Source organism: Penicillium canescens, assembly GCF_028828765.1.
Source record: "Penicillium canescens strain IBT 15451 chromosome Unknown utg000004l_segment0_segment0, whole genome shotgun sequence".
In the NCBI taxonomy this organism is placed as follows: domain Eukaryota; kingdom Fungi; phylum Ascomycota; class Eurotiomycetes; order Eurotiales; family Aspergillaceae; genus Penicillium; species Penicillium canescens.
The window spans coordinates 5,519,581-5,546,052 of record NW_026703966.1 but is presented as its reverse complement, the minus strand read 5'-3'; the positions used below and the strand labels follow the sequence as shown (position 1 = coordinate 5,546,052).

The window sequence follows — 26,472 nt, the reverse complement described above, 5'->3', positions numbered from 1 at the left end:
CTAGGATTGAAAAGTAGATTTGTTTGAAATTAGCCGTAGGCGAAGATATACTTATCAATATTGGCCTTAGCTAGGGATCTCAGGGCTCACTCGGGCCGTTACCGTCACTTCAGTACCCTGGTTAACACTATTAGAAGAGCGAAGGCGCAACCACTGGACGGTCATGCTATATGGAAATCCCAAAGTTGAGATAGACACTCGCTAAACTGTCCTTGTCTACTTTCTATAATCTTATGTCTACTATATCGTGTCCATTATGGATATACAGTACCTGAGTTATCTGTTTACTTCTCCGCATATCTGAAAATAAAATGACGTCAATCCCCACACTTTCACGCTAAGCAGACGTCGCTCGATAAGCAACACCAAGCCTCTCTCTCCTCCGCACCCACCCCAGAGTTGTTGAAGATGAGCGATGGTCAAGATATTCCGGGGAGTTTAATGACGAGAACCACGATCCCCAGACCCCTGACGATGGACTTCAATCGTCGAGCCTAACACCGGCACTGCCACCACGCACCCAATGGAAACCGTCGTCACGGACCGTGGATGAAACACTTGCTCAAGGACTATCAAATGAGGATTTGTGGATGCTACTTCGGCGATTTGACAAGGTGGAGTCTGTGGTACCCTTGCCGGGATGCAAAGCTGACGCGTGAGCAGCAAATCTACCATGTCAAAGCCGTACACGATGTCGCTGCGTTGAACTTGGACCTCAACCGCACGGAAAACGAACAATTCCCACCCGAGAAACTGCGGATGACCTTGGAACGATTCTATACGTCTGTTATTGTTGGTGTGACCGAATTTATCCGGCATATCACTCGACTGCGATCATGGAAAGAACCTGTGCGGACGTCGCTTTTCTGTGGGGTAGGTCAATTCTCTGCAGGACAATGAACCAAGAACTCATGAGACCAGGGATATTTCATCGCATGGGCTGTCGACCTCCTCATTCCGACCATACTGGGTCTTATAGTCGCTTTGATAATGGTCCCGCCCGTCCGCATACTACTATTCCCGGGCATTGCCACGAAGGAGGGAGCCGATAAATCGAACGGGAGAGGCTCTCCAACAGGCCAGCCTCAATCCCAAGATAGCCTGACAGGAGTTCCAGAGAACCACAAGGGTGAAGCTGCCGAACAAGAGGCAAGAAATCTTGTTGACAGCTTTGCTACTGTTGCAATGGAGAGTGCGGCGGCTAAATACGGCCAAACAGTTACGGAGGAAGCGCCCGATAGACCCTTGATAACTGATGGAATAGAGGCCGCGGAAGCTGCCGCAGAATCTCCGAATGGTGACGCTCCTGAAGACAAAACTAAGAAACCCATGAAAAAGAAGGTTTCGCACGCGACTGATCAGGCAATGCGAGTGTTGAGCGATATCACCGATGTCTATGAGAAGTTCGCCAAGTGAGTACTTTCTAAACGGCGATAGAGTAAGTGACTCAGCTAACAGTGTTATAGCCTCCTTTCTCCAACACCTCCTTTCTTTTTAGTTTCGTCTAGATTGCGCCTCGCAAGTATTTTTGTTTTAATATCTGCGGTTGTACCCTTCACATCTAGTTATTGGATCATCAAGCTCGTTGGTTTTACTGTTGGGTTGGGCTTTTTTGGTGACCCGGTATTTACGTATACCGTGGATCTACTGAATAGAAAGGTTCCAAATTGGAAAGACCAATTGGATTTGCAAAAGTAGGATTGCCTGTCTTTGCCGGCCTGCGATTGGTTTACTCACAACACATGCAGGACACTTTTGGCCGGCGTCCCAACAAATGCACAACTCACCCTGACACTTCTTCGCATTGGCGAGATTAACTCCACCCCACTGCCACCCCCTCCAACTCCCGAAGACAATGATCGTGTTTGGCCTATCCGAAGGAAGAAGTCGCAACCAATCTCGTCAGAGCTCACCGCACAGGGTTCGTCTACTAGCTTGCAATCAACTAACTCTGATATGTCACTCCCGGAAACCAAACCAAAGAAAAGAATGGTCTTCAGAATTCTCAAGTTTTTCCGCCGCACCATTGCAACAGCAATCAAGGGCCATATCGCATTTGACCGCGCAATGGCAATTGCAGGGTCCGCACATACCAGAAACCTGATCGACATGCTGCAAAAGCGACATTTTGCCGCCACACCCTACGGGCCGTTGAAATTCGATGCCAAGTATGAGCGTAAGAGAGGCGCTGCGGTCATTGACTCGTCAAAGGAACCGCCTATCCTGTATTTCACAACATACCAGTCCTCCGGATTGGACGACCTACGCATCGAGAGTCGAAAGAAGGGATCTGTCTTGTTCCAAATTCCTGTCACCGAAATTAAAGAATTAAAGAAGACAGAAGGACTTGGGTGGAAGGGCAAGTTGATTGTCGAATTGACGGCTGGCAGCAAGGAAGCTGCAGATGGGCTAGTCATTGCTGGCGACGAGCTTGGTCAGTCTTACCATCTTACTGGTATGAGATCGCGGAACCAGCTTTTCAACAGACTCGTTGCTATTGATGCACAATTTTGGGAAAGCCGTTAAGTTCCAGGTGGCTTCATTGGCCTGGAATGCTGGTGTGGAATAGGATCTCCAGGGATACAAGGAGCCACTGCTGCAGAAACCACGTAAATATTCGTCAATGTAGTATGCTAGTGGTAGAAATTTACACTTACTATCGCTCGGTCATAAACGGTGTGGTCGCCTCATGAATCACGAACCTTAGCTTTTCGGATTATAGTATAAATACCAGGAAGTATGTAGAACTCAGATTTCATTTTTCTTCTGGCCAATTTACATGAGTTGAGTCCAAAACGCTGGTTAATTAGTCTAATTTCTATTCTATGCTATAGGAACTTGGGCAATTGCTGTCCCCGCTGAACGGCTAGAAACTCTTCCCTCTCTAGCTTCACCCAAAGAAGATTTGTAAAAGACGTATAGCGAAGCTTGCACTGACCTAACTCACCTTTACTTATTTGAAATAGAATCGAAACAGTACCTTCTTTATTCCGAACATTGGAGTTCTTTGGACTTCGAGCTGTAATATTCATCATGTCGGCGTCGTACCACGAATACAAGGCAGACGTGGAAAGACAACACGTTTGTGCCTTTTGATGAGTGAATGAATTCAGAAGGGAGGGAAATGGTGAGCCAACTGTCTGGAACGGAGTCGTCCCAGCGAGCGGATTCTGCGTATAAATTCACTTTCCGATGGAGCTTATACATACACTCAGATCGCACGTGTGTACCATGATCTTTGATCTAATATCCTCAATATAATTCCGTCGTGTTCCCATTTGACCCTTTGCCAGAAGCTCATTCCATCACCAATATCAAGACCTTTGAATTATATCAGGAGGTTCTTTAACCGTTGCAACGTTGTAAAGCAAGTGCCGAGGGATCGTTGGAGTGTCTGTTTGCAAACTTGAACCACCTTCTCAAAGAATGATGCGTGTGAGCTCATGTCATCGCCAAATGTGCGCATGGTGCCTTGTAACATGCCCAGATCAGCTACTAGCTTACTGAACCCATCCGGGTTATGTTTTGCAACGGCATGGCATTCATCGTGGAGGTCCCATGTCAGCTTGGTGAGGGCGGGGATATCGACGACACCGAAACTTTACGCCATGGCTATATGGCGTGAAAATTAAGCCATGTATCTCTTAAGCAAACCAAAAAATGTATGAGATTGAGTTGTGGTCTTCCCCATCATCTTCTTCAACAAGGCTAGAGAAAAACGTCTCAAGCCGGGGTAACCAGAGAACATATGAGAAAGCATTGCTCGGGGTGACAAAACGAGGACTGATAAGCCCGTACAGGAGAAAGAATAAAGAAAGGCCTCGGGGAATGGCTGCAAAGCATCCCCAGCCAATCCAGGGCCGGGGGCTGATTCGAGTCTTCGATGGTTGCACCCAATGCTCATATTATCGCTCAAGCCAGCCAGTCACACAGCATATCCGCCGAGCTGCCGTGTTTCCATTGGCCAGATCGGGCTCTGTTTGTGCTTAGGTCCGCATATAGAACCATGTCCATGTACGAGGATGGCAGAAGGTTCTTTGATCGCGGACGCCATCAGGCTGTTTTCCTCCAGGCAAACAAGAAGCTTCTATAGTGCCATCCACCAACTAACCGGGCATCTGACGTGAATCTGATTAGCGACTAGAGGGATCTTCATAGTTTTGGTAGGAACTTTTCTCCAGCTCTCGAAAATTACACTAGACAAGCGGAGTCCTTTGTACTTGTCTGCGCTTCTCAAGGTTGCTCAACCAAAAGAACACCGAAGATGCAACGAATTGGCCAATAGAAATCGTGCCATTCATGTGAGACAAAGGGAAGTTTGTCCAAATGACCGACAGTTGCAACGGAGAGGTTTACATGTAGTTGCAGAGAGACCATGACCCACCTGCTGCCTGAGGCAGAACAAAATGTTGATCTCATCAGCCCCTAATTCTTTGTTTCTTTTCAAAGTCTCCCCGTTAATTGTCGACCACTTCTTCAAAGCATGATACGCACCTGAAACTGTCAACCTCCATCAGGCTGCCACATCCATACCCTGGCCCTCCGAAAGAAGCCTTCTCCACCCCTGCGCGATATCTCGAAATAACAACCTCCACTACCACCATGTCATCCACGGCTTCGTTCACTCTGGATGTGCCAACAGTCCTTTGTATTGCCTTTTCTCTGTCATTGATGCCAGTGGCCTATTTTCTGAGCTCGACACTTGTCCCAGCCAACAAGACGCGCGACCGCGTCCTGTTCTTCTGGCACGCCTACGATGCCCTCACCCATATTTTTATTGAAGGCTCCTTCCTCTACGAGTGCTTCTTCAGCTACACAACCGTTGTCGGAATCAACCATGTCGAACCCTTCTTCCTAAACCGCCCAGATCGCATCTATGGCCCGGCCTACGGCACAGGTCCTAGCTCACGCCTGTGGCAAGAGTATGCGAAGGCGGATCGCCGCTGGGCTGGCGCTGATTTGACCGTGGTGTCATTGGAACTGTTGACCGTCTTCCTTGGTGGCCCAGCTGCAATTTACATCTGTTACCTGCTGTATCGCTCTTCCAACCAGAAGATCAGTGCTAAGTCCCGTGGTGGTGTCAAAGCCACATTATGGCTCGTTTCGACTGCACTTGCCACTGCAGAGTTGTATGGTGGTTTCATGACTTTTGCGCCGGAGTGGTTGACCGGTAGCTCCCAACTGGCTACTGAGGACCCCGTCTACCTCTGGCTGTACCTCTTTTTCTTCAACACACTGTGGGTCTTCATCCCTCTATGGGTGCTGTGGGAGGCGGCCAAGGAGCTCCGCACTGCCTTTGTCTCTGCAGAAATCCATGTCGAGAGCAAGAGTCAGTGAGATGGCTGGGTTGAGGTTTGCCAGAAAACTGAATTGGAATACTTTCACTTGGACGAATTTAATGATTGATACATCTATCTTGGTATTGACATGACATATCTGAGTCGTTTAGATTACTCGGGGATAGTCAATGTTAGAAAAGCTCGACGTAATTGATCCATATTTGTGGCTTCTGAGTTAGAGCCTAGGAATTGCAAAATTAAGCCGGCGAAGTCAAACGCTCTTATACTCAGTTCTCAATTGCTAGCCATTTCCTAATATGGAGACCGTCCTCCGTGTTTCCGACCCCAAATACGCATGTATCAGCCATCTACGTGAAATTGGTCTTGAGGCTTTTCGTGAAGGACATAATGTCAAGTCCGGGCCCGAGTCCACCAAGCAGAGGACCAGGCGAGGTAAGAGTGAAATGAATAGCACAAGTTAAGGGTTTTATCTTTGCGAGCATGACCTCATTCAAGCAACTGACTTTACAAAGCGAGCATTTCCCAAGAAAAGATCGGTCAATTCATCGTGGGGATACACTCTCCTAAGTACTGGAAAAAATGCCTCTTAACTATGCGTCTTGCATTAAAATTCTGGACTCGGACCCCCGGACCGTTCTTGTGCTCTCTTATTCCTCCTCTACTGACCTCCAATGGCTCGTCCAGCTTGGCTGTCTGTGCTTCCCATCTTAAGCCGACGCCACATCCATTGTAAGCTGGCAGACTGCAACTTGCGGGAGGGATTACTTGGAAATTCCATCCAGATAAATACAGGGGAAGAAAGAAGAAAGACAAAAGATATATGAAAGTCCGGGATGAACTCATCAAAACAATGATAGCTCTCCACAGTCAGACCTTATGCGTTCCCCGGTCCTTCTCCCAAAACCAATGATAAAAGCTCTTCCACTCAGCAGCCTCATCCTCAACATAATCACCCACCAACTCCGCAGTCTCATTGACGTCATCAGAGAGATGCGAGACAGGAACCTTCAACCCAGAAGAAGCATCAATACCAGAAGCCTCCTTACCCGCATCGCCAGTCTCAGCAGCACTCGCCGAATTAGAAGTCATATCAACAGCCACGCCCCCAGACGTCCCAGCCAGGACCCCCTCTGCACCTTCTTTTGTGCGTTCGGCTAGATCTCGCGCTCCCTCTCGCGCAATCTCAGTATACTCCTCTGCCTGCTCGCGCGCACGCTCGATGAGTTCCTCTGGAGAGGGATAGCGGCGCATTAGCATTAGAAGGAGATAGTAGCTCTTGATAATGGAGGCGTAGACGGCGTCTTTGGCTAGCATTGTGAAGCCGTGCGAGAAGAAGCCCTTGAGGACTTCACCCTGGAGACCGGCGTAGAGGGCTTTGAAGCCGTCTTTGCGGGCGATTGTTATAACTGTTGAGATTATCTGGGGAGTGAGGGTGTTGGGGAGGGATGATTGCGATGCGGATTGTGGAGATCCAGATTTGGATGTGGACTTGAGGACTTGAGCTCTGGTCTTGGCAAGGGAGAAGGGATATGTAATAGAAGAAGCGGCGACTTTGCTCAGCGCCGCGAGAAGAAAAGTCACAGCTGGCGAGGGTTTATCACGCCTTGCGCGTGGTAGCAGAGCCCGCTTCAGGAACTCATTTAGGAAGAAAGTGAGAGAAGGGTTCAGCGTCAGGATCAGGGTAGCCGAATACCCAGACCAGAAACCCGCAAGACCCTTCTCCTTCAGAATCTGCGAGGCGATATCACCCGTCGATAGACTCTTCTTATTGCCCTTTGCCCGCGCAGCAGAAGTCTGCTTCCGGGCAACAATATTCGACAACGGCGTAGTGAACAACTTAGCAAACGAGCCAGCCAGAATGCCAACAGTGAGCTCATCAAATACAGGAAGTACAATATTCTTACCCCTTGCCGCTCGCTCAGCACCTACACGCGCAACAATCCTTTTCTGTCGAATAGCGCTATAGGCAAGGAAGAAAAGAAACGAGTCGGCGACTGTCTTCCACGTATCTTGCACAAGACCGGGATAGAAGCCGCCGATACCCTGCTGCTGGTATATTTTGCGAGCGGCATCGAGGACACTAGTATATTCTTCCTCTTCTTCGTCACTGTCATTGTCCGATTTCTCGGTCGAGTCAACATCTTTTCGTTTCTGAGTTTGAAGCCGCGCTACTATCACATTCAGTGGGTAGACGACGACATTGGAAATGGCTGCGCCGACGGCGCCGGCTGTTGCATTTCCTAGAGCTGGGAGTGCCGGACCGCGGCCGGCGGCTGATTTCCAGTCGCGTGGATCGTGGGTCTCGAAGCGGTAGGATGGATGGTAGACGTCCTGTTTGTTTGTGTGTTAATGTTAGCTGATAAGGATGCGGAGTAGGGGTTGGGTTGGTATGGGGGGTGTAGTGCAGGTATGTGGGGATGTAAATGTACCAGTTGGGACTCGTATGAGAGCTTGTATTCTGCCATGACTGGATGACTAGATGAGGTGATGAGAACAAAGGACTTCACCTGTGGTGAGTCCGGGGTTCAATGGGATTAATGCTGATAGGGGTGGATTGGGGCCAGTCAATCTCGGAGCCTTGTATTAAGTGGTAAACATGAGATGGACAAGGATGTAGTAAGTCCGTATTGACACAATGAGCATGGAAGAACAACCCTTTATACGAATGTGAAGGCCGAGGTTGAATTGCGGAGAGATCGATTACATCATGCAGATCATGTGGTCTGTGCTATCGGGCCATACTCAACTGCATCGTATTTACGGAGTGCAACTAGTATTTCATCTACTAAGAAACCACAAGACTGACGGCTATTGTTCATTTGCTCTCACGTAGGAGATACGAAAGAAGCACATCAACTAAGGACTCAACCGTCCAAATAAACCCCGGGTCCCACCCATGGAATAGACGACCGAATCCAACCCATAAACCCCATAACCGATTCATAGCGATCAAAAAAGAAAACCATCGCACCATAGCGCATTAAAAACCAAGCCAAAGAAAAAGCAGGAGCAAAGGCACAGGGAGTAACTGTATCCCAACCACAAAAGTGATCAGATTTAACCACCGAAACCGTAGAGGGTACGGCCCTGGCGCTTGAGAGCATAGACAACATCAAGCGAGGTAACGGTCTTACGCTTAGCGTGCTCGGTGTAGGTGACAGCGTCACGAATGACAGACTCGAGGAAAGTCTTGAGGACACCGCGGGTCTCCTCGTAGATCATGGCGGAGATACGCTTGACACCGCCACGGCGGGCGAGACGGCGGATGGCGGGCTTGGTGATACCCTGGATGTTGTCGCGTAGAATCTTGCGGTGGCGCTTGGCACCGCCTTTGCCGAGGCCTTTGCCGCCCTTGCCGCCTGTGTATTTGTTAGTTTATATGTCAGGGTGGTGTGAGTGTGACCTAGGGTGTGTAGACAGGGATGTAGAGACGGTGAGGTCAGGTTAGGAGGGGTATATTGTGGGAGTGGAGGGGAGGTGGTTGTATGGCGAGGTCATCATAAGATGGCCGTGATGTATAGCCCTTGCCCAGATAGGCAAGGTGTGATGCAAGTGGGAGCCTGAGGCAAGATCACGTGCATCCCAGGGGCATCACCACATCCCGATCGGGCATTTCAAAGACGACAACACGACGACGTAGAGGTGTAGCGAGCGAGAATAGGGAGAAATACATACGTCCAGACATATTTTCAGTCGATTAAAAGATGAAATGAATAAAAAAATGTGATGGAAGACGTCGAGATGCGTCTTCGTGGATGAAAAAGACGCGGTGATTGGCGATGGAGAGAATGGGAAAAGAGAAAAATCAATAAATGGCGGGCGGGAGAGGGGGAGACACTTAAATAAGGGAAAGGGTGGGAGTTGGGGGGTTTAGGTAATCTCCATTCTGCAATGCGGCGGTCATTGGCGACCGGGCGGGCAGGAAAAAGGGCGTTATGAAGGGTCGGTTTCCAGCGCGTCAATCAGACATGGCCGAGCCCGCATTTTCCAGCGTGGAGCGGTATTGATAGTCACGTGGCGATAACAGTTATCCGACTGACGATGGTATGTTTCAATCACGTGGTGATAGTGATGTTGGTATATTTCAATACATACCAGCTCTATTGAACTATTGCCTACCGTTATACATACTACAATAGTTGCTCCAGTCGTGTTCATCATGTCTCGTGTCATTCAAAACTACGCAATGCCTCTCGGGCAGTCATGTATCAGTATCTTTGCATGTTCGCATCTTCAACGTAAGACCACAAGAGTGGAACGTATTGCAGGAAAGCAGTCGGAAAGAAATCAAGAGGAAACAGCAAAGAAAAGTAAAACACAATTAACGCGAAAAAGAAACTCGAACAAAACTACCGGAACACCATGCAATATCAATGGAAACCCAGAATCTGCAATGCATCGAAATCAAGAGCGGAGGCGGGCAGACTAAAAACTTTTTGCGTGGAAAAAAAAAGTGCCATCTGAAAGAATAGCAAAGAATCGAAAATGCCTCGAAATCGTAACGTCATCATGCGTATGGGAACGGCATGTAAAAGTGGAAAAAACGTAAAAAAAAAATGAGGGAGGATGACCGCACAACTGAGATGGTCACATCGATAATTTCTCTCGATGCGAGGATGGCAACAAGCCAGGCAGCGAATGATGAATGAAATGTCCGCGGTTTATTATCCATCGCAAGACTGTCGTTCATAGACGAAGCTGGTCGGCCACTGACGAATAAAGAGGTTGGAAGGAAAACCATCATGGGATCAAAGGGCGCCAATAGGCGTGTTGATAAAAGGGATCGAAAATGAGTCAACGGATCTGTCCATATCCATGCAAGAACTCCCAGATTGTCTTCACAGACGTCAACGACATGCATCAAAGGCGGAGGAGAGTCATAGCCAGGGTTCAAGACAGTTATGAACAGACCATGTTTACTCACCCTCTAATCACGGTCGATGAGTGAGGGTCATTCATGAAGCCGCGATGAAAAGAATAGTGGAACGCCATTGGGGAAGGCGAGGGGCGTGGGGAAGTACGGGGACTGTGAGAGCGAGGCTCGCGAGGGGCCTCAATCACAGGGGCCTTGATAGGCGCCGGAGAGCGAGGCGAAAGTGGCGGTGAAAGGCACGCTGCCACAACGACGTGTTTCGGGGTCTCACCCTCCCGAGCGTTGAAGGTCGGGTTTGGGCTCGGTGCTGGAGCGGAGCCAAACTATTAATAGGTTAGTAGCTGCCCAAGTGTGATGTGGCACGGAAGACTCACGAAGCAATATTTATCGACCAGTTCCTGATACTTGGAAGACTCGAGGCGCGGCTTGCTAGATACCAGAGAGGAAGGTTTCAGATCTTCCGCACGACCGGTGCGGACGGTATCGCTCACTGCAGAAGCATGGTCCTGCGCAAAACCAGCTTTTTTGGTCGGCTTCTGCTCCACGGTCTCTCCAGACCTCGCACGGGCAGACAGGGCAGTCCGATCAAAAGATGACTTTGTCCTCATGGCAGCAGACAACGACGCTCCAAAGTCGTATCTGTTGCCGAATGCTTGGCGATTGGTGTTCTCGCGGCGCTTCGGCGGTGCGACCGTGTCGATCTCATCCGAAGGGTTCCGAGTCAAGGGAGCGCCATTGGCACCGTTGAAGGGATCCGAAAATGCCATCTTGTCGCCTAGGTCGGCGAAGTCATAGGTCGACGGCATTGAGTGGAGACGCATGGTGTGGGTGCTGGTGAACGATCGGCTCCGTGGGAGAGCCGGACGGGACGAACCAGCAGGCTTTGTCGGGTTCGCCTTGGGCACCTTGTGGAAGTCGACCTGATAGTTCATGGTGTTGTTGTTGTCCCAGTATTCCTGGCCACCCACGTTATAGCGGATGCACATGAACATGGTCTTCGACTCCAAGTTCGCTTGATCGTTCAACTTGATGTCGAATGAAAAGCGATCGTATCCGTCGACAGCCTGCTGGCGTCGAACATCATGACAGAATGTTGCAGCCACTTCCGAAGTCGTCCTCCAATAATCCAAAGTGAATCGAGCAGTCACATACTTCTGGAAAGCGAGGTTGGCCACAGCCACAGTTCCGACCAAAGTGTTCTTATCAGCTGACAAGAATAAACGTTCCAGACGAACCGGAGCGTGCGACGAAACATCCTTGGGCCAATTTGAAAGCCGAAGCTCCCAATCCCATGACGGACCTTTTGATTCGGTGCCACGACCAAATGGAAATTCCGCCTCAGTATCGTGGGTGTCCACTGGAGAGGTTTCCGTGCTCACAGCCAGGGGGCGGTCGAGCTGCAGGAAGTGTCGAATATGTTCCAACTGGGCGTCAAAGTGAACAGCCTTGGAATACACTGGAGTGCCAGGCATACTAGAAGGACGTCGTCGTGCCGACGCGGGCCGAAGAGCCGGGCGAACCAGTTCACCAGACTTCTTCCTGACCATCGGGGGCTTCGGCGACATCTCAGCATCACTTTCATCGGGCGAGCTCGTCAGGGCCTCTTCCCGGCTGAGGTCAATGGCGGTTTCGGTCGATGACCGCGAGTGAGTGATCTTACGAGCTTCTTTACATAACGGCAGATGAGCCGGCTTTGGGGGCTTTGACTCGGGAGCCATCGGCACACTCGATGAGGGCTTCGCCTCTACTTGCTCAGGGCCCATCCTTTCCGGGGAGCTCTCTCTCCTTAACTTGATTGATCGGACGGCCGCCTCGAGCTCGCCCAACCTGATACCCTCACCCCTGTATGTTGACTCCTCATCACTTGAGTTGGGTGCAGATTCAGGAGGCGAGATTACCGCCCCCGGGGGAATGATGGCATTGTTTAACGGTGGTGGGGACTGACGGAGGCTGGCATGTGGGTCGATGGAGGGAGAGGCGCGGGACGTGGGCTCCGAAGTGGAATGCACCGTCTTGGTATTAACCGAAGGACTCCTCCGATGCCGACGAGTATAGGATGTGGAGGAATATGATCGGGAGTTCTGCAAACGTCCCGAGGCGGAGCGATCCACGTTGGGTCGCTGTTCAGGTGAGTATTCGATGTGCTGCGCGGCGAGCAACGGCTTCAACGGCGCAGTGTATGGCATCCGGCCGACTTGTGTGCTTCAACACAAGGGGAGGGAAAGGTAGGAAGGACCAATGTTTAAACAAAGGAAGTCCTAAATCTCAGTGACTGGGAAGTGGCGGATCAGACATATGAGCCAAAATGAGGAAGGAATGGTGCCACTCGGGAAAGAACGAGTCAAAGTCTCACGCAGTGACACCAGAGGAAGAGCGAGAGAGAGGGATTATCAATCCTACCTGGACATTGAGTGGCGAATGCAATATCAAAAAGTATAAGTATAAAGTACAGTCAAAATGTACAAAAAAATGAAGAGTCGAAACCCCGGCCCGTTGAGAAGAGGCGATGGAGGGCGCTCAAGTATGTTATAGGTTATAGTGGGACCAAAGCCATTCCCGCTATGACCGTTGATAAGACTAGACTGATATTTCCGGTATTATAGCGTTTTTCTCAGGTCAGTGCACTGGATTATCTTTTTTTTTAACTTTTTTTTTTTTTGCTTTTTTCCTTTTTTTATATTATTTCCACCTTTATGCAGGCCATTCTAACTTCACATTCCTCGTACTCTACTTGTACACTATACCCCTATCTTCTAATTGCCACTTCCCAAATTCTCCGACATGTGAGCACGAGCGACGATCTCTATACGGGGCCACTAGCGGACTACAGAGCTCCCGTGTTCCCTGTTTTAGACCCGACGTATACTGTACAACATTCGCAACTCTATGGAGATCAGTAATTAAATTACGTGATGTATAGTTCTTCTTCTAGCTCTCCTTTACTTCAATTCTAGTACTTTGTTGCAGCGTTTACTTCTTCAAAGTGAACCCGCTCTTATCAGTCCGCGGAGAAGCCCGGGAAGGTTAAGCCAGCACCCAAGGTTGGATCAAAACCAGTTTGTTCTTTACACACAGGTAAGGGATGTACTACGCTGCAAGCGCTGGAAGCATAAGATCCACCCAGCCCTCCTAGTGTTCCCCCTTCGCGGCTACACTGGGGCTAGACTTGAACTGTACATATTTCTTTCACGTTAATTACAAAGAGAACAGAGTTCTTCCGATCGCGAACTATGGTCGGTACGGAAACACAAAACCCAGTACCCGGGTTGAACGATATTTAGTTGCGAGCTGGTATGTATGGAATTTTCACTGTGACGTGCATGGTGCAGTTATATGGCCATTTGGTGTGCTGTACTCCGGAGTTTGGTGGATCGACGAGGCGTAACATGCACTCCAGGCTCCACCGAACGTCCCACAAAGCCGGATCTGGAGATGTGGGTGAAGATATAGGAGATGATGTGATCGAGAGACATCGAATTAACATGAAAGATAGAGATTAGAGAGTACAGATTAGAGATTAGCATTTCACATTTCACATTTAACATTTAAAGATGTGGATTAAGAAAATCACGAATATATGATGCTACTTGGCTATAGAGTGGTATTACCACGGAGTGTATGACGTCAAACGTGTCTATGACAGTCTGTGCCTTGGTTTTTGTCTCTTGGCACAAGGCCCAGACCCCCCGGTCGCATATCAATTCCTTTCTGCCTCCCCAAGGTACATGTATAGTATGTCGATTCAATCAGGTTATAGAAAGGGGCCATCTTCATATCTACAGAGAATGAAGATCTAAGTCACCAGATCTACACTTTACTGTAAACCTACTACAATATACAGTAAACAGATTGCTAGGACCAAGTACGACTATCATACATGTACTGTATGCATGCCAGGAAATATCTGAATCATTTAGTTCTCCGCCGCGTTTCACGATAAGCCCCCGGGTAGTGTCATTTCCATGTCTCACCATGCAGGAGGGAGAGGGACTAGGGTAGTTTTGTATAATTAGATATTTGCGAGCTACGAGCTATGTTCTAAACGCCCATGCGCCCGGGCCATAGATTAGCGGCGCAGAGTTTTTATTTGCCACTCCCAACAAAACATGTGGCTGTATGGCGCTGGGTAGTAGTATATTGATATATTGCGAGTGTGCAGATTGGCGAAAACTTAAAAGAGTCTCGACTTTGAGGCGTTCATCTGACCTCGAAATTTCTGATCTGCAAAGTGTTGATCTCCAGGTTTGAGGCCCGCAACGGTCGCCGAGAGCGTCTCCAGTTTAATTGACCCCTACCATTATCCAGATGAACATCTCGGTGAGGCGACATCCCGAACCCTATCCCCGTGCTCCGTGCACTTTTCGTGCCGTTATTGTTTGCTTTTTCTTTGCCTTTTTCTTCGCCGAGATCGGTCCACTGACCCCGAATCATCTCACTGGCCCGTATAACCCCCATGGTCGAAGCGCTGAAGCGGTCAATCCACAACCTATCACGACATTTATTCACTGCAAATGAGATCGGAAAGTTCAGCCTTAGGATCTCAGACCAACCCCTGCTAATTGATTTAGACGTTGAAGCACTACACCGGAGCGGTGAGCTCCAGGAAACCCACCGCGTCAACAGTTCAGACATTGCAACTTCCGCCGAGGGCGTTACCGTGGCTGAACCTTGCTCGGTCCCCTTGCCGGGGCATAGCAACGGCAAGGTCACCGATAGCCCTCTTCCAACCCCAATATAAGCTTCTCTGCTCCATCCTAGTCCGATAAAGCACCCACACGCTTTGGGCAGCGGGCTATCCTGCCCTCCAGCACGCCAAGCGACTACACTAATGCAAAGCAGAAGCAGAAGCAGCAGCCATGCAATCCAGAACACAATTGTGAGGGGCGTCGATGAGGGGCAACACTTCTCCTATTCCTAGAGAGCTCAAGCTACTAGCTACCCCGCGGACAGACCGTGGGGAGTCGCGTCAGCGTCAGCTCTCTGGATACATGGTCCACCTCGAATGCTCGGAGATGAAGCGGACCCCGCGCAGATCTGGGGCCATGCTGACTGCGTACGAGGGCTCTGTTCATACCCCGCGAGGGGATATACCCCAGGATTGAGGATGAGATGTGATTGGTATAGGAGTTTGTTGGCGTAGTTGCCAATGGGATCAGGCGGTTTGGATTGGCTTGGTTTACTGAGCTCGCTATCTTACCCAAAGCCAAAGCCAAAACCAAAGCCAAAGCCTGGGCATAGCATAGTAAAGTCCAGCAGAGGGAAAAGAAACCATCATCCGATTAGAATTACATGGTCAGCTCACCAGCTAACACACCAAGACATCAACACACCACTAATTTTCATTGCCTGTTGCACAGGGTGCACAGCGTGCACCGTTTCAACCCTTTTCACCCTTGGGAAAGTCCCTATTGATGAGAGCAGATACGGCGCCAGCGCATGATTGGCCAAGATGCATAGATAGCTCGCGCATTAAGAAATCGCACGCAAGAAGCGCATATGGGCTGACAATGCCATGTCGCACGTCACGCAAATCCCAAGCACCTCTTCTGCACAGCACTGTACCGAGCACCTGACCATACCAATATCCCTGTAGGCCTCACACTTTATCCCAAGGGGAATCAGCACAAGCAGGACGCAAACTGTTGAGAAAGTGGCACCACATAGGACACTTGGCATGGTCCAACCCCCCGAGGAATACCGTACATCATACCAGGGAGGGGGAAGGCGATCAGGGACAGCCGCTTGAGTCGGTTTGGGATAGATGCAAAAAGTGAGAGTATCCGTAACAGACAGACACAGGCACGGGCCTTGCAAACATAGTCCGCAGGTATATGCGTACATGTAGGTAGTATAACGGCGACAACCAATAGAACCTCTCAAACCGTACATATAAAAACAACGCTAAAAGGCGAGGTATACTTCAGTGCCCCACGCTTATGCACATGCGAGACAGGCGCCCAGGGTAAATCGACCGGCCAGACTGGAGGCGCGGTAGTCAGTGCGCGATCCCGGAACTACGACTCGACGGATGGCTGTGGGGGCGTGGATAGCTTGAGTCTGCACTGGCCGTACACTAGACGCTGCATTAGTGCGGCGAACTGACAATGGCCAATGCATGGGCTAGAGGTCAGTGCATGGCATCATCTGTTTCGGTGTTGATTTCAGGGGCTTGTGGTGATTACCGTGTTTTGTTTTTACTCCAATTCCTCCGAGACTCTTCCGTTGATACAGAAGAAGTATGGGGAAGATGTACAACCTTGCAGGTGTACCCCGAGCCGCGGGGGTCTCCACTGTATCGTATCTGCAATTGAGGTGGAAAGTGGAAAACGGATGTTGCGCAGTTTCGGTTGTTTCTGTGGACTACCACCACGGCTATCGCTACTTACCACCACTGGCCCTAACTTCGTGGCAGATAAATTACCTAAAAGATAGTCGATGGCCAAGTCATCCTAAAATAGACCAGCAATCCAGCCCTCTAAAACAAACACGCCATTCTACTAGCTAAAGCATTGGCCTAATCCGTAGTTCCCGTTATCATGGAGACGGGAGAGGCGTTCTGTCAGCGCTATAATCAGGCTAGAACACAACACAACACATCACAGCCCCTGAACAGGGAATCACCGGGTATCGATATCCGTCGGCGACTGAGATAAGGCGGGGGTACAGCGTGAAGGGATTGAGTTGTGAATCTGTCACCCGCTGTACTATATCGTGAAGCGCTGAGTGGAATAGTGATCACCGTCTTATCTGTGGGGTACAGAGAGTCTAGAGTGTACGAACGGTGACCAATTAGTGTTTAATGCATCGTTTAGCGGAAATGGTTGATCATTTACTCTATCCTAGATGGCTTTCTTTTCGCATACCGCGGGCTCTAATCATGATCAGATCTCCTGGTCTAGGAACAGAGGGCTATAGCGAGGGAGGAGAGAGTGAAGACGCCTTCAATTGCGGGGTGCATCTGCCACCTCATCATGCTCATATATGATACACATGTTGATGTTAGGGCTGTGTGAGTATTTCGAACTGGGCAGGTCGATACAGTATGCGCCATTTGTCAGGAGATATACACCCATGTCACTCCCGTACTGCCAACTGCCTATTCCCCTCGCTACTGTACTTCCCGTCTATCCGGATAGACACTTGAAGCTCGTCTTCCCCTCCCAAGCCACAACCCCAGGTATCCAGCTCCCCAGACTTTCCCCACAAGCCTAGCAGAGTCACAAACGCAACTCCATGGCAAATGACACTTGCACCCCCGATGTTCCGGCACGCTCAGATCCCAAAGTCAATTGTTCTTGTAACAGCCACCCCCTCCTTCACCGCTGTCCAGGCCCATCGCCACGGAGGCGAGATACAGAGATTTAACATCTGGGATCCATGGTGGCGGTAACACAAACTTAGAAACTATAACAGCACTGAAAATCCGAAAGATGAAGGTTTCTCGGCCTAGGATATCACCGCTCGGACGTTGTATCGTTTTGTCACTGGTACCTCGGGGTAGGGGGACGTGTCCTGCATTGTCGTGCGCTGGCCATGAAGAAAATCCTTATAGTTGGGTTTGCAATGGCGGTATCAAGGGATATGTAAAGAAGTGTGTAGAATAGAGTGTCTTTCTGTTATCTTTGTTCAACATAGATGGGGTTGCATTCTTTGCTATGCAGTTGAGCGATAGCCCAACTTGGATCAGTAGTCAAGGGCTTATACTGATGTGATCGGTGGGATGATATACCCCAATGCTATGCAGTACGGATATCTTGAAACCTCTATGCTGATTCTCTTTATTCTCCCAACTATTTGCTATTGTGAATATGCGAATAGCTTCCTTGAAATGCACAAATATATTCGAATTGCATGTTGGGCACATATAAACAGAGGCGGTATTCACTTATGTTTCAGCTGACGCGACTCGAACATCAAACTCTTCATTTGACACAACCCAAGTTCCAAGTCACATGTTCTTCTCAATGACTTCCGGAAGACATCAAGTGGCACAAGTGAACAGTCCAAATCGTAAGGTGAAGCTGTAAGCGGGAGATCACCGGTGGAGCCAACTTCCCACAATCCACGGGTGACCTCACCGTCTACCGAGAACGGGTGTTTACACTCTTTACACCATGTCAGTCCAAGGTCCGGGGATAGCAGACCTGGAAAAAGAACTAGTCTGCTCAGTATGTACACTTCTATTCGACCTTCTACCTTCCCCCTTACATGGAACATCTGCTAACATTCCAACCCCTCCAGATCTGCACCGAACTCCTCTACCAACCCCTAACCCTCCTGGACTGCCTCCACACCTTCTGCGGCTCCTGCGTGAAAGAATGGTTCAATGCCCAAGCCTCGCGACGGCCCTCCCCGAGGTTCACCTGTCCCTCATGCCGCGCCGAAGTCCGCGGAACTCGCCCAAATGCCACGGTGACAACACTCCTCGATATGGTGCTGGGCGCCCACCCCGATCGCGCTAGATCGACAGAGGAAAAAGCGGAAATCGCCCAGCGGTATACACACGGCGAGTCGGTGTTTCCTGCGGTGCCTTCGGGCGGCGAGAGTGCGGAGGAGGATGACGAGGACGATAACCGCATGTTGCAAGAAGTGCGGGAGCTAAGTCTCCGGGAAAGTCGGGCGCAAGCTAGACGGGAGACTCGGCGGACTGCGGGACATTCGTCGCGGACGAGGGAGAGAAGTGGACATACCGAGAGACATGAGGATGGGCGGTCGAGACGACGGCGGGAGGACGATGCCCGACAGCGCACGTTACGGCCTGGAGATTCCGAGCGGACGCGTCGTATCGAGCACCAGTCTAGTCTGCGGTCACTGCTGAGTCTGTCGTCGGATGCAGAGACAATGGAGGAGGAGATCTTACGGCAGATTCTTGAAGAGGGCTTGCTGGATGATATCGATCTTGATAATCTCGGACCTAGACAAGAGGAGGAGCTGAGTGAGCGCATTGCCGATGCGTACCGCCGGAGACATATGCAGCGATCTGGCTCGAGACAGAGACAGGAGCGGAGACCGTCGCCCGAGGGGAGTGCACGAACACGGACGACGTCACAGTCGGCCCAGAGAGCGGAGGCAGAGCCTGCTCCGTCATCTCGTGAACATGGTGACAGACGACCACCGATATCTCGACCACATTTGTTTGACTCGGCTCCGTCGCGACCGAGTATCTCAAGTCATCAAAGGCGCAATTCGGAGGTGGCTGGGCGCCGACGGACTTCACCTGTTCGGTCGAACCAGGCGTCTGCATCGGATGAGGCTATACGGCCTGCTGTTCGGGCTTCGAGTGACATGACCGCGGATCGGGTTCTTGGTTCGCAGATTGCGAGGTTGAGGTCTGAATCATCTTCGGCTAGGACGCGGCGTGCTACTGAGTCGGAAAATGTCTCTGGGGCATGGATGACTGCAGGACGAGACCGAAGCTCTTCCAGGCAGGTTTCTAGTCAGTTTGCTACCAATTCTCCGACTGTAGCCACGCCGGCAGACCACACCACTCAATCGTTGTCATCTCCACTCGTTCCTCTTAGATCTGAGAGGAGATCCAGGCCTTCTTCGTCCAGGTCTAACGTCCCGACAGCGCCCAATGTACAATATCCTGAACCGTCTATTTCATGTGACGGATGTGGAAAAAGCGATATCCAATACACCCTTCACAAGAGATGCACACAGTGTGAAGGTGGAAACTTCCACCTATGCCTGCGCTGCTACCGCGAAGGACGGGGTTGTCTTCGATGGGACGGGTTTGGTGCATCTGCGCACACAACCTTCCAAAAAATATTATCGTCCTCCACTCGACGCCCAGTCCAGATTCCCGACAGCGGTCATGTGCTAGTCTGGTTCAAATATCAACGCCCTTCAGAGACAACCCAGCAAACAATCAGCGGAGAGAGAATCCTGACCAGCGACAATCCCGCCAGCCGCCTGCAAAGCGGCCTCTTCTGCGATACGTGCCAATTGCCGGCAAATGACTGCTTCTGGAAATGCAGCAAATGTAACGAGGGAGACTGGGGCTTCTGCAACAGCTGCGTGAACCAAGGAAGATGTTGTACTCACGCACTACTTCCCATCCGACGCATTACCCACAACCCGCCCCCATCAACATCATCCATGGCTGCATCAGAAGCAAACCCAAATCCACAACCCTCTGAAATAGAGAGCTACAAGATCCTCTCCTTCTCAACAAACTGCGACATCTGCACATACCCCATCCCAGCCTCGAACACCCGATTCCACTGCCTAGAATGCAACCGCGGTGACTACGACGTCTGCACAAACTGCTACCTGAAACTCGTAGCCACTGGCAAGATAAACAAAGAAAACGGCCACAACGGCTGGCGCCGCTGCTTAAGCAGCCACCGAATGATAATCGTCGGCTTCGAAGACCGCGAAGAAGGCCAACGCCGCGTGATCGTCCGCGATCTAGTCGGCGGCCGCGCCCTAAAAGACGAGCATGTCATCCAAACTCACTCCCAATCCCAGTCCCAATCACCAACCTCATCTCCAGCCACGGGCGGCCCGGTCGCATCCCCAGAACTGGGCATAGGAGACTGGAGTTGGAAAGACGGACCAGAGCGCAGAAAGAAAGCCTCACGACTCCGAGCCGGTCCTCCATCCTCTATCCCCGGAACCAATGTCTCAGCATCCGACCTCTCAACCACAGCTTCCTCAAGTCCAATCCAGAATATCCCACCTTTCCGTCGTTTCCCACCGGATGGCGGTGTAGGCCTCATCGTCCATGCTTTGTGGGCTTTCTACCCTGAAGATGACGTCGAAGACGAGCTTGTTTTCCCCCGTGGTGCGGATATTACTGAGGCAGAGAATATTAACGATGATTGGTTTTGGGGGTGTTACGCTGGTCGGACGGGTCTGTTTCCCGGCTCGCACGTTGAGGTAGTGCGTGAGGTTAAGTAGATGGATGGTCCAAGTCGTTTTATGGTGCATGATTACGATTATGATGACCAGATTTATGAATTTGATGTCTTGCATTATGCATGGTTTGAGTGTTACTTCATTGTGTACTGTTAGAGTTGTTTGACCGTCTCAATCAGCTGGTCAATCTTATGATCTTGTTCGCTCAATCGTTCGAGTACGTAGCTATTGACAAAAATGCCACTTGCGTACATGAATTACTGAAGCTAAGAGCTGCAGGTCTCAAGCACACCTGCACGTTGAATCAAATAAATAAATGTTGCAAGATCCTCGAAGTACAATAAATTCCATCCTGAATATAGACCACACTCATCATCTCAGAAAATGGTATCTCAAAAAAGTCATAAGAACATACAGGCATACAAACATCAAATATATACAACACAAGAAACAAAAACATCTACTCAAGAAGAGCAACCATCAACCGCCCATAATCCCCAGAAGTCTCGGCACGCACCCGATCAACCAAATTCTTCCCAAAGCGATGCTGATAAGCCCGCTTGACCATCTCCTTATGATTCCGATCCCAATGAACACGAACAACACGAATAACAAGACGCTCATCCTTAGTTCCCATGCCACGCATACATTCATCTAGCAGGATCGCATCCCGCATAGCCGGATCCGTAGCAGAACGCAACATAACAAGCAGTGCATCTTCCATATGGCCAGAATATTCCTTCTCGATATGTTTCTCAAGGGAAGTATTATACCTCGACTGGAAAGCCTGGCTGATAGCACGGAGCTCGGCATTAGAAGCGCGAGCGAAGATAGCACATGTCTCTGTGATATTCTTCTTACCCTGCAGGGAACGCACATCGGCTTCGATAACCTGCGGGTTGATAGGCATCGATTCCTCATGGCGCGCAGCGCGGATGACAGTCGCGAAGAGATCGCTCGTCTTGAAAGAGAGGTCGTTCTCAACATCCTTCGAGAGGGAGCGCTTGTATCGCATTTCGTAGGCGGTACGAATGGCATTCATATCCGCGTTTGAGCGGCCCAGGAGGATATCATTGAGGAGCCATTCTTTCGTGCCTGCACCGTCGATTGCCAACTGGATACTTTCGACATCGTGCATGAGCGGTCCTTGGACGACTGCTAGGAGTCCGTCGCCGAAGTAGCCGCCCGTCTCGGATTTGACGTCTTTGTATAGATCCCGACCGAGGTGCTTGGAGTATGCATCACGGACAGCCGCCATCTGGAGGGGATCGAGACGCGCGAGGACGGCAATGAGGGCCTTTTCATCGGTTCCGAATCCCTTCATCGCCTTGCGCAGCTGGTCTGCCTGCGGGCGAAAGTCGCCTGGCGCGACTTGTCCCGGGACGTAGCCGAGGGATGGTGTTGAGGGCACGGCTTGAGGTGGGAATGCCCCGCCTGGAGGTGGTGCGCCGTATCCGACTGGGGGTGGGCCCTGGGGGAAACCGGGTCCGCCGGGTGGTGGTTGGTTCTGGGGAGGGGCATAGCCGTGAGGTGCCTGGCCGTACGGCGGTTGCGGGGATGGGGCGTGATATCCTGCTGGGGGTTGAGGAGAGGGCGCGCCGTACGGGCTTCCCTGGGGAGGAGCACCGTAGTGACCTTGTTGGGGTGGAGGGTAATGCCCTTGCTGAGGGGGGTAATGGCCTTGTTGTGGAGGGGGTAGTGACCCTGTGGCGGTGCGCCGTATTGCTGTGTTGGGTAGGGAGGCTGATGATAGCCTTGGGGAGGAGGACCTGGAGGAGGAGGACCTGAGGGAGGGCCCTGTTGAGGTCCTTGCTGTGCGTATCCTCCGTATGGAGGTTCTGGATACTTGGTTAGTGCTCATGCCAAGGCTCCGGGGTATGACTCTGAGTGCAACTTACGGTTAGGGGGATAGTAAGACATGATGTGAAACTGTGTAAGAGACAAAGGTCTGCGAGGGGTGTCTATGTTTATATGTGCCTCGTGTTCGGCAGTGAGATTGTGGCGCAGTAAGTGGGGGCGTTCACAGCCTTGCCATTTCTAGAACTGACGTCTGCCAATGTTTTCCGTAGGTTTCTGACTGTTCTATTTAAAGATGGATATTAGAATATTCCAAGGCTGTGTCTACTAAGTGTTTAATACAGTATGTACTGTAGGCCCCTCTTATCAACTAAAGTAGTATCTACACTACCCCACTAGATCGGATCTATACTTGCTTGGTGGAGATCAACACTTCGCTCCTTGATTAATTAATTTATACGCAAACCCTGCTCACATACACTTATACCCAAGTTCTTGTATACGTATCCATCACAGCTTCATCCATTTTCCAACCCCTCCAGCAACCCCCTTTTTCACTTCTGCCTCGGTGAAGGGCATATCAAAGCCGCCGGTGATCGCAACCCCATTCATGAGTCGGAGCTGGAAACAATCCTTCTCAATGGGTATTTCTTCAAAGTCTTCAGGCTGGAGCTGTAGCTGATCGACTGACTCGAGGGAGACGTCGGCACTGGTAACAGAAAAAGACTGGGTGAAGGTGCTCAGCTTGCCCACGAAAATGTATTGGGCTCCCTCGACTTCGAATTGACCTAGGATCTGCCCTTTGTCGCATGTGAGGGTGCCGTTTCCATGAGGCATCTAATTTAAAATGTGAGTATATTGCGCGGGAATGATGGGGACCCTACAACACACTTACTGTGAAGCAACGTTCCAAATGTTTGACTGACCGGATGAAAGAATCAAGGGTGAGGTGGTCAGTTCATCTTTAAGGTGTCTGAGCGGAGAAGAGCGGTCAGTCTTTGGAATGTTTAAGGTGGGGGATATCCTGCAGTAGGTCCGATGTCATACATGCAGGTTAGTGGGGGCCTGTCCTTGGCCTTGTTGATACATGTATGGTGTTTTACCTTATCAACATGCAGCACAAAGCATGCTATGCGCACTGCACAGGTTACTCGTCTGGGTACGTAATAGGAACTGTTGCTTCTTCACCCATAGTGATACCCGCATACAAGCTTGGAGATTCGATATATAGAGTCCGAAGGTTCCCGGAAGAGATCGACGTACCTCTGGGGCAGAATTTTGTTGTAAATCATGTCTCACATTCTCAGAGATGTCGATAACACTATTCAAAGGTACAAGCTGCGCTCATATCAATGGATGGCGTTCGCAATATATATTCCCAGCAGCATCCAGACCCGAAGTTGATTTTCAACGCATGCAGTTTCACATGTAAAATGTTAAAGATGCCCTATAATAAAACAACATACTCCAATTTACCGACCCTGAAGCCCTACTAAGTACCAAGTGTGCGTAGATATAAAGCCAAGCTTTTCCGCTACGATTCCTTTCGGCTAACCCGATGCGGCTAGCGCGAACCCCCCTAAGTTCGGCTTGCAATGCTGAACAGGCTGCTAGATTCCTCATGGAATTTTTTTGTATTGTATAGGCCTTCCCAGGCCTATCTTGGCTCCGTAGGACCTTAGGTGCCACCTTGAATGATCGTCATGTCGACCATTCCCCAAGGCCGTCGGTCGCATCGGAAGTCGCGAACAGGGTGCTTGCAATGCAAGAGGCGAAAGGTCAAGGTAAGAAATCAATCAAACCTTTGGTGGGATGGGAATTCACATTTATTTGCCAGTGTGACGAGACCCAGCCAGATTGTCGCAACTGCAACAGGCATGGGGTGGTTTGCTCGTTTGCCAGGCCCTCAACCGTGCTATCAACGTCTCAAGTGGACCTGGCAGAATCGCCCAGGTCAATATCTGGCCCAGAAAGTGCAGAATCAGTAATGGCTTCCAATACAGCTCAAAATCCCTCAAGCCTACCAAGTCGGCCAAGTCTACCAAGTCTACCAATGGTGAATCCCTTCTCTTCAACCTTGGCTGTTTTCGACTTGGAGCTTTTACACCACTACACAACCTCAACCTGCTACACATTATCTCGAAGCCCAGCAGTTCAAACCATCTGGCGGGACGAGGCGCCGCGCATTGGATTTGAAATGCCCCCAGTACTACACACTATTCTCGCCCTTTCCGCGCTACATCTAGGTCACTCGGACGAATACAGACGCGAACGCTGCCTAGCTCACGCGCAGATGCACCACAGTATCGCCGTGAAAGAAATGGTTCCACTAGTCTCATCCCTCGCCCAAGAGAATGGCGAGGCACTGTTCATGTTCACCTCCCTGACGTGCATGTTCTCATGCGCCAAACCAACCAAAGAAGGCGATTTCCTAGTCCTATTTGAACAGGGCACACTCTCTGAATGGGCTCGCCTTTTCCGGGGAACACAAACGGTCATACAGAGTGGCGGTGAAAGTCTACGCAACGGAAGGCTGGCACCTATCTTCCTGAATGGATCCTATCTGGCAGCTGCTCATCGCGCACCACAGGCACTTGAGCATGGTAGACCACATATCTGGGAGTTACAAGAGATGATGCAAAGGGAATGTCCTCCTCATTTACCAGCTCGGAAAATCTATCAAAACACATTAGATGAGCTAGCGCGGACATTAGGTGTTGCCTTAAAGCCTGGTGCTACTTGGAGGCTTGAGACTGCCGATGTGTTCCGGTGGCTTCTAGATGTGTCGGATGATTATCTGGATCTCCTAAGACAGGAAGCACCGATTGCTCTAATTATATTTGGATATTGGTGTGCATGTGTTCGACAGATTGAGTGGATGTGGTGGATGGAAGGTCTCAGCCAGCGCTTAATGACCCAGCTGTTGTCTGTACTGGACCCCAAATATCGAGAATGGCTTTGGTGGCCCCAGGAGATTATCAATGGGACTCATGTTACATCGCCTTGAACACGAAAATACGAAGTCATGTTAGTAAAATAAGAGCCTACCAAATGGAGCGCCCTTTGTCCAGATACAACAGGGGTCATAAATGTGTACACGGTGCTAAGAAGTATTGGACAGTCTCTATACGAAAGCCTCGAAGCGAGTGTATTATTTCATGCATTGTTTTCGTCCTACCTGGGCCTCTCGCTTTTCGCCTCATTTTTGCCCAATTTTGAGTGTTTCAGGTTAACCATATAGATCACATAAAGGTAGGGTGGTGAAAGGTCTGATGACCCATGTTGTAGATTTCTTCTCCCCTTACCTTAGACAAGACGAGCTTAGGACACAATTAAAAGACAATAGTTGTCGCTATCCGAATCCAAATTGGATATAAATGATACGAGACGAAGGTGGCAACTTCATGGCAATAGCCAACCGAGACGAATAGGTCTACCCTGACATCGAGCTCGATGCAGAGGTATCATATATAGTCAGGGAAGACAACCGAGAGAAAAAAAAGGTAAAAGAAGGGATACCCGAGTATCATTAAGGAGATAAAACTTCCATATCGGGTCCTTCAAAAGCTGGCGAAACAGTTCATCAAACCACCCTCCCACCTTCTAATTTTCATGACCTCAGTGACCTAATAGGTAGCC

General features: G+C 50.1%; 9 protein-coding genes across 9 annotated transcripts; 4 read left to right on the top strand and 5 right to left on the bottom strand.

The window, feature by feature from the left end:
• Positions 1–590: 590 nt before the first annotated feature.
• Positions 591–2,526, top strand: N7446_007420 (uncharacterized protein; the record flags this gene model as incomplete). The annotated part of the gene is made up of 5 exons (XM_058516165.1): positions 591–614; positions 664–873; positions 922–1,412; positions 1,467–1,694; positions 1,749–2,526. 5 exons carry the CDS (start codon positions 591–593, stop codon positions 2,524–2,526), a joined length of 1,731 nt encoding a protein of 576 aa, XP_058373343.1.
• Positions 2,527–4,602: 2,076 nt separating this feature from the next.
• N7446_007419 (EXPERA domain-containing protein) lies at positions 4,603–5,337 on the top strand (the record flags this gene model as incomplete). The annotated part of the gene is made up of 1 exon (XM_058516164.1): positions 4,603–5,337. The coding sequence occupies one exon, from the start codon at positions 4,603–4,605 to the stop codon at positions 5,335–5,337; it is 735 nt and encodes a 244-aa protein (XP_058373342.1).
• An 801-nt stretch (positions 5,338–6,138) lies between these two features.
• N7446_007418 (putative mitochondrial carrier protein) lies at positions 6,139–8,042 on the bottom strand. The gene is made up of 2 exons (XM_058516163.1): positions 7,730–8,042; positions 6,139–7,631 (listed from the first exon to the last, which is right to left on the bottom strand). Exons 1-2 carry the CDS (start codon positions 7,763–7,765, stop codon positions 6,168–6,170), a joined length of 1,500 nt encoding a protein of 499 aa, XP_058373341.1. The 5' UTR covers positions 7,766–8,042; the 3' UTR covers positions 6,139–6,167.
• Positions 8,043–8,121: 79 nt separating this feature from the next.
• Positions 8,122–9,247, bottom strand: N7446_007417 (histone H4). The gene is made up of 2 exons (XM_058516162.1): positions 8,976–9,247; positions 8,122–8,659 (listed from the first exon to the last, which is right to left on the bottom strand). The coding sequence occupies exons 1-2, from the start codon at positions 8,983–8,985 to the stop codon at positions 8,358–8,360; spliced, it is 312 nt and encodes a 103-aa protein (XP_058373340.1). The 5' UTR covers positions 8,986–9,247; the 3' UTR covers positions 8,122–8,357.
• A 973-nt stretch (positions 9,248–10,220) lies between these two features.
• N7446_007416 (protein phosphatase regulator GAC1) lies at positions 10,221–12,359 on the bottom strand (the record flags this gene model as incomplete). Its single annotated transcript, XM_058516161.1, has 2 exons — positions 10,221–10,496; positions 10,548–12,359. 2 exons carry the CDS (start codon positions 12,357–12,359, stop codon positions 10,221–10,223), a joined length of 2,088 nt encoding a protein of 695 aa, XP_058373339.1.
• Positions 12,360–18,170: 5,811 nt separating this feature from the next.
• Positions 18,171–21,078, top strand: N7446_007415 (SH3 domain protein; the record flags this gene model as incomplete). Its single annotated transcript, XM_058516160.1, has 2 exons — positions 18,171–18,341; positions 18,415–21,078. Exons 1-2 carry the CDS (start codon positions 18,288–18,290, stop codon positions 21,076–21,078), a joined length of 2,718 nt encoding a protein of 905 aa, XP_058373338.1. The 5' UTR covers positions 18,171–18,287.
• Positions 21,079–21,496: 418 nt separating this feature from the next.
• N7446_007414 (annexin) lies at positions 21,497–22,992 on the bottom strand (the record flags this gene model as incomplete). The annotated part of the gene is given in 3 exon segments (XM_058516159.1): positions 21,497–22,648; positions 22,663–22,874; positions 22,935–22,992. 3 exon segments carry the CDS (start codon positions 22,954–22,956, stop codon positions 21,497–21,499), a joined length of 1,386 nt encoding a protein of 461 aa, XP_058373337.1. The 5' UTR covers positions 22,957–22,992.
• Positions 22,993–23,343: 351 nt separating this feature from the next.
• Positions 23,344–23,670, bottom strand: N7446_007413 (uncharacterized protein; the record flags this gene model as incomplete). Its single annotated transcript, XM_058516158.1, has 1 exon — positions 23,344–23,670. The coding sequence occupies one exon, from the start codon at positions 23,668–23,670 to the stop codon at positions 23,344–23,346; it is 327 nt and encodes a 108-aa protein (XP_058373336.1).
• Positions 23,671–24,483: 813 nt separating this feature from the next.
• Positions 24,484–25,876, top strand: N7446_007412 (Zn(II)2Cys6 transcription factor domain-containing protein). Its single transcript, XM_058516157.1, has 2 exons — positions 24,484–24,617; positions 24,671–25,876. Exons 1-2 carry the CDS (start codon positions 24,528–24,530, stop codon positions 25,838–25,840), a joined length of 1,260 nt encoding a protein of 419 aa, XP_058373335.1. The 5' UTR covers positions 24,484–24,527; the 3' UTR covers positions 25,841–25,876.
• The last annotated feature ends 596 nt before the right edge of the window (positions 25,877–26,472 follow it).

Coding starts and splice junctions, on each gene's coding strand:
- N7446_007418 (XM_058516163.1), bottom strand. CDS start 7,765: ATGGCAGAATACAAGCTCTCATACGAGTCCCAACTG. Junction 7,632..7,729: donor TCTCATACGAGTCCCAACTG/GTACATTTACAT, acceptor ACAAACAAACAG/GACGTCTACCATCCATCCTA.
- N7446_007412 (XM_058516157.1), top strand. CDS start 24,528: ATGATCGTCATGTCGACCATTCCCCAAGGCCGTCGGTCGCATCGGAAG. Junction 24,618..24,670: donor GCAAGAGGCGAAAGGTCAAG/GTAAGAAATCAA, acceptor TTTATTTGCCAG/TGTGACGAGACCCAGCCAGA.